This window comes from Falco naumanni, chromosome 1 (genome assembly GCF_017639655.2).
Source record: "Falco naumanni isolate bFalNau1 chromosome 1, bFalNau1.pat, whole genome shotgun sequence".
Taxonomy (NCBI): domain Eukaryota; kingdom Metazoa; phylum Chordata; class Aves; order Falconiformes; family Falconidae; genus Falco; species Falco naumanni.
In genome coordinates, this window is record NC_054054.1 from 25,182,177 (window position 1) to 25,194,471 (window position 12,295).

The 12,295-nt window shown below is 40.3% G+C and overlaps 1 protein-coding gene across 5 annotated transcripts in view; it reads right to left on the bottom strand.

The window, feature by feature from the left end:
• Nucleotides 1-12,295, bottom strand: part of ANKRD17 (ankyrin repeat domain 17) — a 94,429-nt gene that overhangs the window by 37,847 nt on the left and 44,287 nt on the right. For all 5 annotated transcript variants that reach the window (XM_040586605.1, XM_040586615.1, XM_040586595.1 and 2 more), the window contains exons 3-8: nt 12,068-12,224; nt 9,424-9,571; nt 8,987-9,134; nt 7,647-7,880; nt 5,660-5,754; nt 199-436 (exon numbers count right to left, since the gene is read on the bottom strand). In XM_040586605.1, coding sequence (XP_040442539.1) covers nt 199-436; nt 5,660-5,754; nt 7,647-7,880; nt 8,987-9,134; nt 9,424-9,571; nt 12,068-12,224 — 1,020 coding nt within the window. The remainder of the gene's footprint in view (nt 1-198; nt 437-5,659; nt 5,755-7,646; nt 7,881-8,986; nt 9,135-9,423; nt 9,572-12,067; nt 12,225-12,295) is intronic.

Here is a 12,295-nt window from a genome sequence, read left to right on the forward strand (position 1 = left end):
ACATTTTGCTAAAAAAAAAAAAACACAAAAAAAAACAAACAAAAAAAAACCCAACCACCCAACAACTGTCCAAAAACAGGAGGGCAGAAGCTGTTGAAGGAGGAAACCAAAATTACTGTAACTTAGCTTTCCCCCTGCCTCCTAACATACACAGATACCTACTGAATTACAGTCCATAGAAGGCACGACAATAGTTACCTTGACCAAGTAACAGTGCCACCATCTCTTCATGGCCTTCTCTAGCTGCTTCCATTAATGGTGTGTATCCTTCATCGTTTACCTCTTCCAAGTTAGCTCCACGTTCAATCAACAAAGCTGCCAGTTCAACATGCCCGCCACAGGCTGCCAAAGTCAATGGAGACTCAAAAGAGTCAGCAGGCATGTTCACCTGAGCTCCACTGTCAAGAAGTAATCTTGCCACTTCCACATGGCCATCCTAGGAATTCAAAAAAACCCAAGATCAAAAGACTGTCAACATAGAAGAATTGCTCCTCTTCTCCTAAGCTTTAAGTAGTCACCCACTCAAATGCCCTCAGAAGACACAAAGCAACAAATAAGTAAAGCAGTCCAAAAAAATAATTAAACTTGCTTAATAGTTTTCCTAATTTTTTTTACCAAAGTATTTGTATAAAAGCTAAAGAGCTATTATTAAATAGGCACCCAAAGAAGCTTCAAGCACGTTTTAGTGAATATGTTCAATTCAAGACTGAAATATTTTGAGCCACACATGAAACTTTCCCACCAATTGTGTCAGTAACAAGCTGGTCAGCTTCTTCATATCAGACTCAAGTTCAAGTGTTCAAGATCAGCTTGCTTAGGTGGGAAAAAACCAAACCAAGAAACCCACACAAAAACCCAAAACTTAACAGCTGAGAGGGAGCTCAACACTTTTAGAAGCTTGCCTCCTCCACAAGAACAATAGCAAAATCCTCTGACACCCAGTACTCCTCTTTGTTAAAGACTGTAGACAGAACCATATGTACAAAATTATTTAAGGAATACAAATTCTAATTAGTAAGTTACTACTCAAATGTATTTCTTCTTGTATTCTGCCAACAAATTTACTAGTAACAACACAAGCAGTCTAATAAATGAAGGAGAATGAAGAGAATATCAGTCAAAAAAAAAAAAAAAATCTCCTGGGTGTAAGAACAGGTCTTGCTGTTCTTCCTGAAGACTACAAAACCTTTACATTGCAAACAAGTCACTCAATGCCAACGCTCCCCACTTCGACAAAAAGAAGGAATTTTGTTTGAAATTCAACATGCGCTTGCATTGTTAAATACAGTGTATTTTAGTTATAAAAACAACGCATGCCAGGAGTACAGACTGTCCTCACGTCCATGCAGGCTATTAGTGTCTTGGAGTATTTACAGATTCCCAGCTTCTGGGAGGGAGGCGGAAGAGAGGACAGGATTTAAGTTTAACAATTTTGCTTCCTTCCTTTCTTAAAAAGAAGTTGTGCATGCTGACATTGCTTGTCTCTTGGCTCCTGCAGAACTATTTCACTGCTCAGTTTAATATCAGTGCCAGGATTTGCTTTCTCCCTCCAAGAGAAAAGCCAAAACAAGACCATTTGTCAAGGGTTCCTCATACATCACAGGAGGCACCTGAACCTTCCCTTGGCAGGACCTTGGTAGGATTTTCCAGATACCATCATCATGCTGTCAAACTCATTTTACCAAAACAAGGTCTTAAGTTTGCTTTCTTCCTTTAGAAAGAAAGAAAATACTATACTTGACCGTATGATCTTTGCCATGTTTTTAGTATGCCATAAATTCAGGAACTATTTGAAGTGGCTTTTCAGCTCTATGTTTATACTGGAGGCCTAACAGTGACATATCCAGCTGCCACTCAGTCCTGCTTTTGTTTAGACAGAAGCAGAGACTGGCTTGGTCACTGCAGTCCAACAACAGCACAGACTCTCCAAGCTGGTTTTCTCCATAAGGAAACTGCCACCATTCAAACTTGGAGCAACCATAATGGGAAAAGGTCTAACACACAAAACACAGGACGACTGCATAACAACCAGCAGCTTACCAAGAACACGAAGCTAACCCAAGGCTGTCATTGAACAAGGCAAGTGTGCCTTGATCTCAGATTAATTCATGAGACAGCAAATTGCAGCCATTGCCATCCTTGCCAAGCTAGAAACCACAACCCCAAAGAGCTCTTTTCCAGACAAAAACAGAACTGCCTCCGACATTTTTACACTTCATTTGAAGTGTTTTATACCTTCTTCTAATATACAGGGAGCAAAACATGATTTCCTCTCAGAAAAATATCTAGGACATTAACTAGGGCATATTCACCTTTTACATGAAATGACAATACTATATTAGGGAAAAACTCCAAGACTCCATAAAGAATCTTTCCTTAGGGAAATGCAGAGACAGTGCCTCAACCATTAGGCTCTGGCAAGACAGGTCACTAATCATCCCCAATCCACAACAAGCATGGCAAACAGCAGTATAAAGGTATGCTTCAAAGCTTCTTACATGGGCCAAGCAGCCTTGAGAATAACTGCTGGTGGAATAACCACACAAAAAAATTTTATCTGTGCTTTCACAAGCCCTGCAATGGGGTGGTGCTGTTCAGCTCTTTTACAACAGCTAGGAAAATGCTCAGAACTGCTGTTAGATCACAAAAAGTCATCTGATCAACCTGCACAAGCGCACCAGGTGTATTTTAAGGATCAACCACTGTGGGCAAACAGTACTCAGCCCTTGCTGTGGCAAATGAAGTAACTTCAGTAAGAGGAAGCACAAACTCGATATACCTGCTTTTTGTTCCCAGAAGGCAAATCACATTGCCCAGGAACTCATTTGCATTAAACCAATGTTAACTGCTGTCTGTAGAAAAAGCTCTGTCAGAAGTCTTCCCAAACGCCTTGTAGAAGGTTTAAACAGTCTCACGGTTCTATAACATATATTCAAGTTCAATGCTATTCTAAAGAAGGTAGTTTTCTTCTGCTACTGAAGAGTGACAACTGTTTCTGCAGAAAAAAACATGCAGAGATGAGAAGGCCCTGTGCTGCTTTATTTCAGACTGCAACCTTTTCAAGTACTGCTATGGAAAGCTGCTCCCTCTCCTAAGCAGAGCTGAAGGTACTGAGACTCTCAGCTGTCTGTCAATTCCAAGCAGCAGCATGTAAATGCCTACTTTGGAATAGTTTCCTGCAGAAATAAGGGAGGCAGATATTTATTTTCTTTCCCTATTGCTCACTAAGTCTTTGTAAAAACTGGGTCTCAACACTTCCGCGAGTCCAATGGACTTTTGTTAGTTTGTTCATGGAGGTAAAAGAGTGGCAAGGAAAACAAGGCTTGCTCCATGAAATAGCAACTTTCTCTGCAAACTTCTGATCTGTGAAGAAAATGTCCCAATGAGAAGGCTACTGCAACATCGAACAACTTAATTCTATCGCCATGTTCCAACAATAAATTTGCTGCAAGGAAAGTGTCCATGATTTTTATAAGGCTAATCTATTCAGATTTCAGAGTGAGATAAACAATAGCTGCAGTCCTGTTTATCTACATGCCTGCCTTTCTAATGACTTTTTGAGAAGTATGGTGCTTTCTGTTAATGATTCCCCTATCTGAAGCCATTAACTTCCCTCAGTAGGCACAACTGGCTGATTTTAGAACCATTACAGTTATTTCAGGGAAGGGAAGACTAAATAAGCATTTGCAGCACTCCTCTACAGCCACAGATTCACATGACACTACACAAGGCTAATGAAATGAAAAACCCAACCCATGAGAAATCTTCTTTAGAGAGGAGGACAGAAAGGAAACCCAAGAGACAAGTTTTCACTTTTATGTTGAAATTCCATATTCAAATGAAGGATCTGGCATGTATCTTGGCATAAGGCACAAACAAACTACTGACCTACCTAAGCACGCTGTAGCTACACACCCTAAATAGTACAGAAAACCTCTGCAGTAAGCATTGCTCAACAGCTTACTGCAATTCAGGGCCACAAAGAAAACGGGGCGGGGTCTAAAACTGAAGCCTAATTCTGCTCTGGTTTGTTTCATTTTCATTTCTCCAGCAGGAAAAGTTTCAAAACATTCTCATTCTAGAAACACCAACTAACAGCTGCTGAATTTTTCACCCTGCTAGCTTAACCCTGCCAACCCTTGGTATGGTGCAGGGTTAACCAAGTCACAGCAGCATATTCACCTCTCTGAGAAGGGGTACCAAAGCCTAAACAATTCCTGAAGCAGAAATGAAGGGAATAAATGGGAACATTTACTCCACCATAAAAAGAAATCTCCAAAGGAAAAGGCCAAAGCAACTGAATCCTATTACCTCAAGTAATATGTAGGGAATAGATTTCAAATAAGATATGCGCTTTAAAGAAGATGCAGATACATGAGACTTTACATAGCCCAACGGTACTTCAAACAGAAAATCTATCTCTGAAGACATGAATTTATCAAGTCTTCGTCACCACTAAATCCTGGAATAATTGTTAAATCTGGCACCAATTATACAATTTCAGCATTAAAATGTAACCATACAACACTTTTGCAAGGGGAAGCTTCACATGTATTTCTGTTCTACAGCAAGAAACTTATGAAAAACAAAAATCAGAGTTGTTCTCAGAATCATACTACATTTTATAAAAAGGTAATTATTCTACACTGTCATTTTACAATTGCCTCAGATGGGCAAAACAACATGTAAGTAGTCTTATTAGCAAGAAGTTAACAACGTCCCCTTTCTGTTTCCTAGCTGCTTCCCAAACAGCTTCTGATCCCATGTTTGATGAGCACATGGCTATGTGAACCATACTGAAACAAGCTGCGCATGCACACCCCTCAACATAACCACCTGCACTGAAGGCATGTAGCTTACAAACTGCTTAAACATGACACAGGTATGTTAAATGCGTTCAGCAGCCAGGTTATGACAGTATTCACTGCCTATGTTTAGCACACTAGAGCTGTTAAAAGCCCTTCAAGAACCCCTGAGAATCTTCCACTTTAAGCTACTTAATTTAGAAATTAGTCTGTAAAGCATTTGCCCATCGTAAACTGGAAGTTGCTCGCCCAGAAGCCTGCAAAATTACACAAAGCAAGAAAATAAAGGTACTATTCAAATAAATTACTTTTATTTACTTTTGGCTATCTCTTGAAGTCATTCATTTCTCTGAAGTCACAAAAAATAGCTGTTTTGAACCAGCTTCCATGATTATCAGAAACACAAAAAGCCAAGAGCAAGTGACACAAAATAAGACAAGGAGAGATGCAGCCTACAGAAGCTGCTCTGGGACAATAAGCACAGCCCTACTCACTGATTTCTGCCATTTATGGGAAAAAAAATAATGAAGTGCTGGACATACAGAAATCTACTTATTCCAAGGACAGGTTAATAGAGCTCTCCTGCTAATGCTCACATGATACAACTTCTAGCTGGTGTCACTTAAGAATTCAACTACTTTGTCAGCCCCAAGAGGAACAAGTTCAATTTTGCTCATTTAGGAAGCACTATTTTTTAACCAGGTATTTCCCTCTCTGCCCTCCAATTTCTTCTGTGAAAGTACACAGAACTGAAACATCACATAGGTAGGTTCTGTACCAAAAGGAATCACTTTGTTCACCTTCAGGATGTGAAAAGTACATACACCTCACTGCTCAAGCCATATATCTCTTACCATGCAAGCCTCCATAAGAGCAGTATGCATTTCATCTGTCTTGTGTTCCTGGTCTGCACCAGCTTCCAGCAGAAATCTCACCATTTCTAGATGACCTGTAGGGAGAGAATATTTAACAGATAAAACATGTTTCACAACTCATAGAAAGGGTCTAATGTATGTAACAAAGGTAACAGACAGCCATGCTACAACATAAAGTCCCCTGGAACACTCTTGAAAGACATGTTCATATCCATGTATTCAATGTGCACAGAAGTTTAGCATAATTATTATAAATATAATCCAATTCACTTAAGTTTCTAAAATCATGTCTGCACTACGTGTGTTCCTTGAAGTGACAGTAGAGCCAAGCAGCACATGCTCCAGGAGCTTTACCAGCATAATTTATTTTCTGGAAAGATATTTCCCATTTTTTTCCATCAACAATATATTTGTTTTTTGTTGGGAAGTCAGGATTTCCCCTCTGCTTGCTTGACATTAAGGATTTAAGTTACTGTTCTTACGAATGGCATTCTAACCAGCCCCTGAGCTCACACCAGCCCTCACACCATAACACACATGAAGCAGATAGGAGTTCAACCATCTGTAGGAATCCTCTAAAAATGAGGACACCCAACAGCTTTTTGAAAGTATTTGCTCTCAGCCACTCCATTAATTCATGGCTATAATTCATCAAGTCCTGTATCTGTGCCAAGTCCAGTCAACTTAGCTACGCAGTCATGACCCACACCATACGCAGGCATATAAAACCAAGTCTAACAAAAAACACCCCCACCCTGCTGTTTTGTAACTCACTATAACTGTGGCTAAGCCTTAAAAGTAGAAATACACCTAGCAACATCATCAACAGCACAGATTCTGCCAAAAGAGACTATATTTTGCACCCTTCCCCTTCTTTGGGACAAGTTACTGACCAAATATCATGTGTCATTCTACTACAGGAAGCAAGCAACATGAGGAAATAAAGAGCTTATCTTTATGCCCCAAAGATGCCATCTGAAGCAACACAGAAATTCACAAAAGACAGATAAAACATATATGGGTAAAGCAAAAACCATAACAGCCTAAGTATCTTTACTTCTGCCCCATATATCCAGTGAGCAGCTGATTAAGCACCAACTTTTATTTTTCATTTCAACTTTCCAAGCTCACTGCAGGATTCAGAGCCCAAGCACATTTTCTCAGGGAGGGAGTGTTTTGCGGTCTCTATCCCCTCTTAAAAACAGTCTTTGCTCCGAGAGCCACCACAAAAGAAAGTTACCACAGCTTATGAAGGTGTTCAGCAACAGCAAAACAAGAATTTATAAAGGCAGGTAAAAGAAACATAGAAGACAAAGACTATCTTGTACTGAGGTGCCACAGAAGTACCTCTGCTACTGACATCAATTACTCTATGATGCCAAGAGCCACTCTTAATAGCTCTAATAAAACATGTCCTAAGTGACTGTAAGAGCAACTGCTCAGCTGTGTGAACACATTTGGCCTCTCAGTTACCATCTTCAGCCCTTGCTTGGGTGATGCAAGATCGCTGCCTAATTCTCTAAGGGAGGCAAGAGAGGCCTGTTGCCTAAGCACTGGCACCTAAAATGCGAAGTCCTAGATTCTGCATGTTTTCCAGGTGCTAAATCCTTTAAAATGCAGTCATTTCTGTATCTATGCAGAGGTATTTTGTATAATATAGCTACAATACAGAAAGTTTACTATATTTACTCCTCATCTCCTAATTAAATAGATAATCTTTTAAAGCATGACGACTTAGGCAAAAGGTTTGTATCTTGATACTTACACTCTCCCCACCTATCATCATACTACACATGGCACCTACACGCTATGTGGTATCACAGCTGGGATAAAAGTATCAGAAAGGGTCTATTAAAAGCCTTTAAATTCATTTTGTCCTGGACAGAAAGGCTGAATAAATACATGTTTGAGAAGACTTTTCACACCTGTCACACCTTTCTAATAAACGTAGTATTCAGTACTATACCTTTGTAGCAAGCCAGTGTAAGTGCACTCTCCTTGAATTCATTGGAATGCGTATTTATGCCCGCTCCATTTTCTAACAGCACTCTGGCCACTTCCACATGGCCAGCACTTCCTGCTTCCATCAGAGGAGTGTGACCATTCTCATTATGGTCCTCAATACTCGCACCTGATTCCAGCAGTACTTTCACAACATCTACGTAGCCTCCAGCACAAGCATACGTAAGGGCTGTATTGCCTAAAGCCAGAAGAGAAAAAAGTTTAGCAACAGATTTTGATAGCATTTCTACACTTGGAACTTCAACTTATGCTCCATTTCATCCCCTTTTACCCAGCTACCTTACAGAACAGGGGTTTTTTTTTTGGCTACAAACCAAGAACTACAGGGAGGAGAAAAAAAGCAAGTAACTGCACAAAGGAGCTCAGTGCTGACAGGCTGAAGGTCTCCATGTGCGTGGTGACTGTATCGACACTCATTTTCCCATTTCTATCCCAACGCCTGTCACAAAACCCCATCCTTTTCTTGTTGATCAGCAGGGGCATACTACACAGTAAAAAAGAAAGCTCAAAACAAGAACAGAATGAACTGCTGATTCTAAATCAAGTCTTAACACTTCTACACGGCTAGTTCAGAAATGCCCATAGGCTTTACAAGGAGATGAAAACAGTCTCCATGAAAAAACTACAAAAATATTTATCTGAACAGAATAAGCAAAATATGTGCCTTTGTGAAAGATACCTTGAAAGAAGTTAAAGGTCAAAGCAGTATTACTACTCAGAACTACTTCACTGAAAAAAAAAAAGTAATAAGGTGCCTTCTGCTATCCCATCTTTCCTCATCATTCAGGGTCAGGACTCCATTTGTCAATGTCTGCTGACCACACACCATCTCTCCACCTCAAGGCCCCACAAACTAAGAAAATTTCCCAATTTGGTCACTTCAAGACAAATGCCTACCAAACCACTGTGATGAAGAGGGGTGGGGTGGTAGAGTGCATCTTATGTTTACTATTTTCCCTTGGTTTCCTAGACTTGAAACCAAATAATTTCTATGTACACACAAACTTCCCCAATTGTGATTAAAATGCTACCTGACAACAAATCCTACGTACGCAAATACCTTTCAGTTCTTAATTGACCTTATCTACCTTCGTATGTATGCAACCAACAAATATAGCTTCATTTAAGAAAAGGCAGAAGCTAAATAGTAAAACCACAAGGAAGCATTCTGCATTGCTGGGCCAAGAGCCATTCCTCCCAAATTTCCTCACACACAAAAAGATTTGCACACTGAAAATCTCAGCTTTTCAGTAATTTTCAACAAGCTCAACACACTTAATTTACCTGTTGATGACTGTGCATTCACATCAGCACCATGAGCTAGCAGCAACTTGACAATTTTGACATGTCCGCCATTAGCAGCAGCCATTAAAGGTGTTATGTCTCCTTTAATACCACGGTCCTCTACATTAGCATGCATTGCCAGAAGAACCTGCAAACACAAAGGTGATCAACAATTCTGGCAAGTGACAAACCAGCACATGAAGATGGTTGAAATGCTACACAAAACTCCTACTTTCACCAACACCCAGTTTTGCGTTAAAATCAGTTAGAGAAAGTAAACACAAAGAATGCATTTAGTAACATTCAGTTCACATCTAAGTCTTCATTTGCCAGTTAACTGACATCTACTACTATAACACCACCTCCCAGGTGCATGAGACTGGAATACAATTAATTCAGCACTTATTTTTGTACAGATACACAACTAGGAAACCAACCTGTGCAAGCTCATAATATCCTGCTGAGCAGGCTAAACAAAGGAGGCTTTCCCCTTCTTCTGTGTGCTCGTTCACACTTCGTCCTTCAATTAGCAACTTCCGCACAGCATTTACATCTCCTTCTGAACAAGCCTCTGCCAAGCTGCGGCTAATAAAATAGAAAGCATTTAGAAGTGAAAAAGGACTATGCTTGAAATGCTTGCTCTATGTGCAGAGTAAAAATCCAACATGCCATGAGGATGCAGCCACCAAAAAAAGAAACATGATCAAAAAAATGCCAACTGTTAATTAATGAGGTGCCACTTTTACACCTCAGGTTTTCCACACATCTTTTCTGAAAATTGAGCTTTGGTAGTCCCAGTTTCAAAACACAGGTTTTGTCCCACTTGTTCTCTAAAATAAGATTCGAAGAAAAAGAAGAACTGATTAAATCATGGTAAGTACAACACCATGAGCATTCCCTTCCAAATCTGCAACCATAACTCAGGGTTGTATTCACACTCTCTTTTAGCCCATGATCAGAGGACACAGAAATCACGTGTCCATCTTAAAACTTGTAACTTTTCTTCAGCACCCTAACTGTTAAACTATATCACCTGCATCACTTCTCCTGTAACAAAAAAAAACACTTTCTCCTCCATTCTGTGCTGAAAGCCCCAGAATTTTGTAACACAAAAATGTTTCAGTTGCAACCCTAACTCAACCAAGCAGAAAAAGTATAAATTTCTCCTAGTTTGGTAAGCTCTAATCCAGAAGTACTTGTGGTTGTCATGTCACTCCATAACTTCTCCTCTTCTATCATTCAAGTTCTGTTTCAGTCAAAAAAGGGTCTACTGGAAACACATTTTCAATCTCACTGATCCTGTCTTCTGCCTGCATTGCTGTATTGGGTCTGGCTGAGTTCCATAGCAGCCCTCGGTGCTGTGCTTGTATCTGTAACTAGAAAGGTGGTGAGAACACAGCAGTGTTTTGACTACTGCTGAGCAGTGCTAGCACAGCATCAAGGCTGGATATTCCATACCATATGACATGTGCTCAGATACAAAAACTAACAGAAAGAAGGAAGGGATGGCATTTGCTATTTATGATGTTTGTCTTCCAGAGCAACTGCTATGCATGCTGAAGCCCTGCTTCCCAGGAAATGGCCAAACATCGCCTGCTGATGGGAAGTAGGGAATAACATCTTTTTTTCTTCCTTCGCTTCTGCATGTGCAACTTTTGCTATTGCTTCATTAAACTGCCTTTCTCTTGACCCACAAAGTTTTGGGGTTTTTTGCTATCTTATTTTCTCCCCCGCCATTCTGCTGAGGAGGGGATTCAGAGTGGCTTGGTGGGCACCTGGCATCCAGTCACAGTCAACCCACCACAACTGCCTTCATTCCAAAATAGTAACCGCTTTGTGAGAATAAAACTTGAAGTCTAATGTTTTTCTCTATTCTGCTCCAAATAATTGGATCAATAATAATAAATCTAAACTAATGGCCTCACCCCACCCACTGCCCTTTCACCTCTTCCCCATTTAGGAAGTCCTACCCACACAGGACTAACTCAAAAGGAAATGGAAAAATAAGGTATCTGACAGAAAAACACCACAAACCATACATCTCAATAAGAGTATGAGCAATTCTTAAAATACTCAAGATATAAAAGCAGGCATTTGTGCACACTAATGTAAACCTGTATACGGTACCCAGGACTCCTATTTGATTCATGCTATCAGACACAGCCTTAATGTATGGAGAACTATTTCTCAAATGTGTCTGTTCAATTCCCACATTTGTCTTTATTTCCCACAACCTCTGTCTCAGTAACAACTTCGGCAATGGCCACCATTTACAAGAAAAGAGGCAGCTAGGGACAAGGAGGGACACACGTAGAATAGAAGCAGACATAACACCAAACTGCTCTGCTCTTCTTCGTATGTCCTGATAATACACCAGGAAATGTTTCTTTGAAGTTACTCAGTATACAATGAACAAACTGCCAACCAGCACAGCAGCACTTGGTTGCTCCTGCAGACATTCTGTTTCTGTTGTATTGAAGCTTAATGACAGCCTAGAAGGCTACCTTCTTTTTCTTTCCCTCATGAACGTCCCAGTAAGAAAAAAAAAATGACAAATGAAGCCAGGAAGTCCAGTTAGAAGGTAGCAGCTCTCCGGCCAAGGCTCTGTCCAAGGTCCTACCCAACACGAGAAAGCTGCTGACCAGCGTGAATCTCCACTCCTGCAAGACGTGATTTCCTTCCCCAGTTAAAACAGCACTCTGAAGTTCTCTAAAACAGACTGGGTTATTTTTTTGGTCCCAAAGCTGGTTTCACACTATCACTGAATTTAAGGAATTGCTATTTTTTACATCATTCTAAGGCCCATACTATTTAAGAGCTTGGAAATTTTGTTTCTACAGTTACTCAAGTTAAATTACTTGGAGTGCAATTTCTGAATTCTAAGCAGTATTCATGGCTTCACTCCCCATTGCAAGACCTGATAGTCCAGGAATATTTAACAGGAGAATCACAGGGGATAACTTGGCACCAATTCCACTTGAGTAAGAGTTTCACCATCCTGTAATTAGAAGTGATACAACAAGAAAAACTGCTTCTAGAAGTAGCAAACTGAAAAAAAATCCAGTATAAAAGTTGGCTTACTTGTCCGTCTGCCCTGCATTTGCTGTGCTTTCTGCTCTCATCCGGGTAAGTGCAGCGGCAGCTTCATCCAACGCGCAACTGACCGAAGAAGTCAGTCTGCGAAGCACCTCAGGATCTGCAAATGCTTTACCATCAGCTGTAGACAGCTTACCTATTCCTTTCATCCCAATTTACAACAAATGGGTACACATGCCAGAAAAGGAGAAAACAGAGAAGTTGAAATTGAGC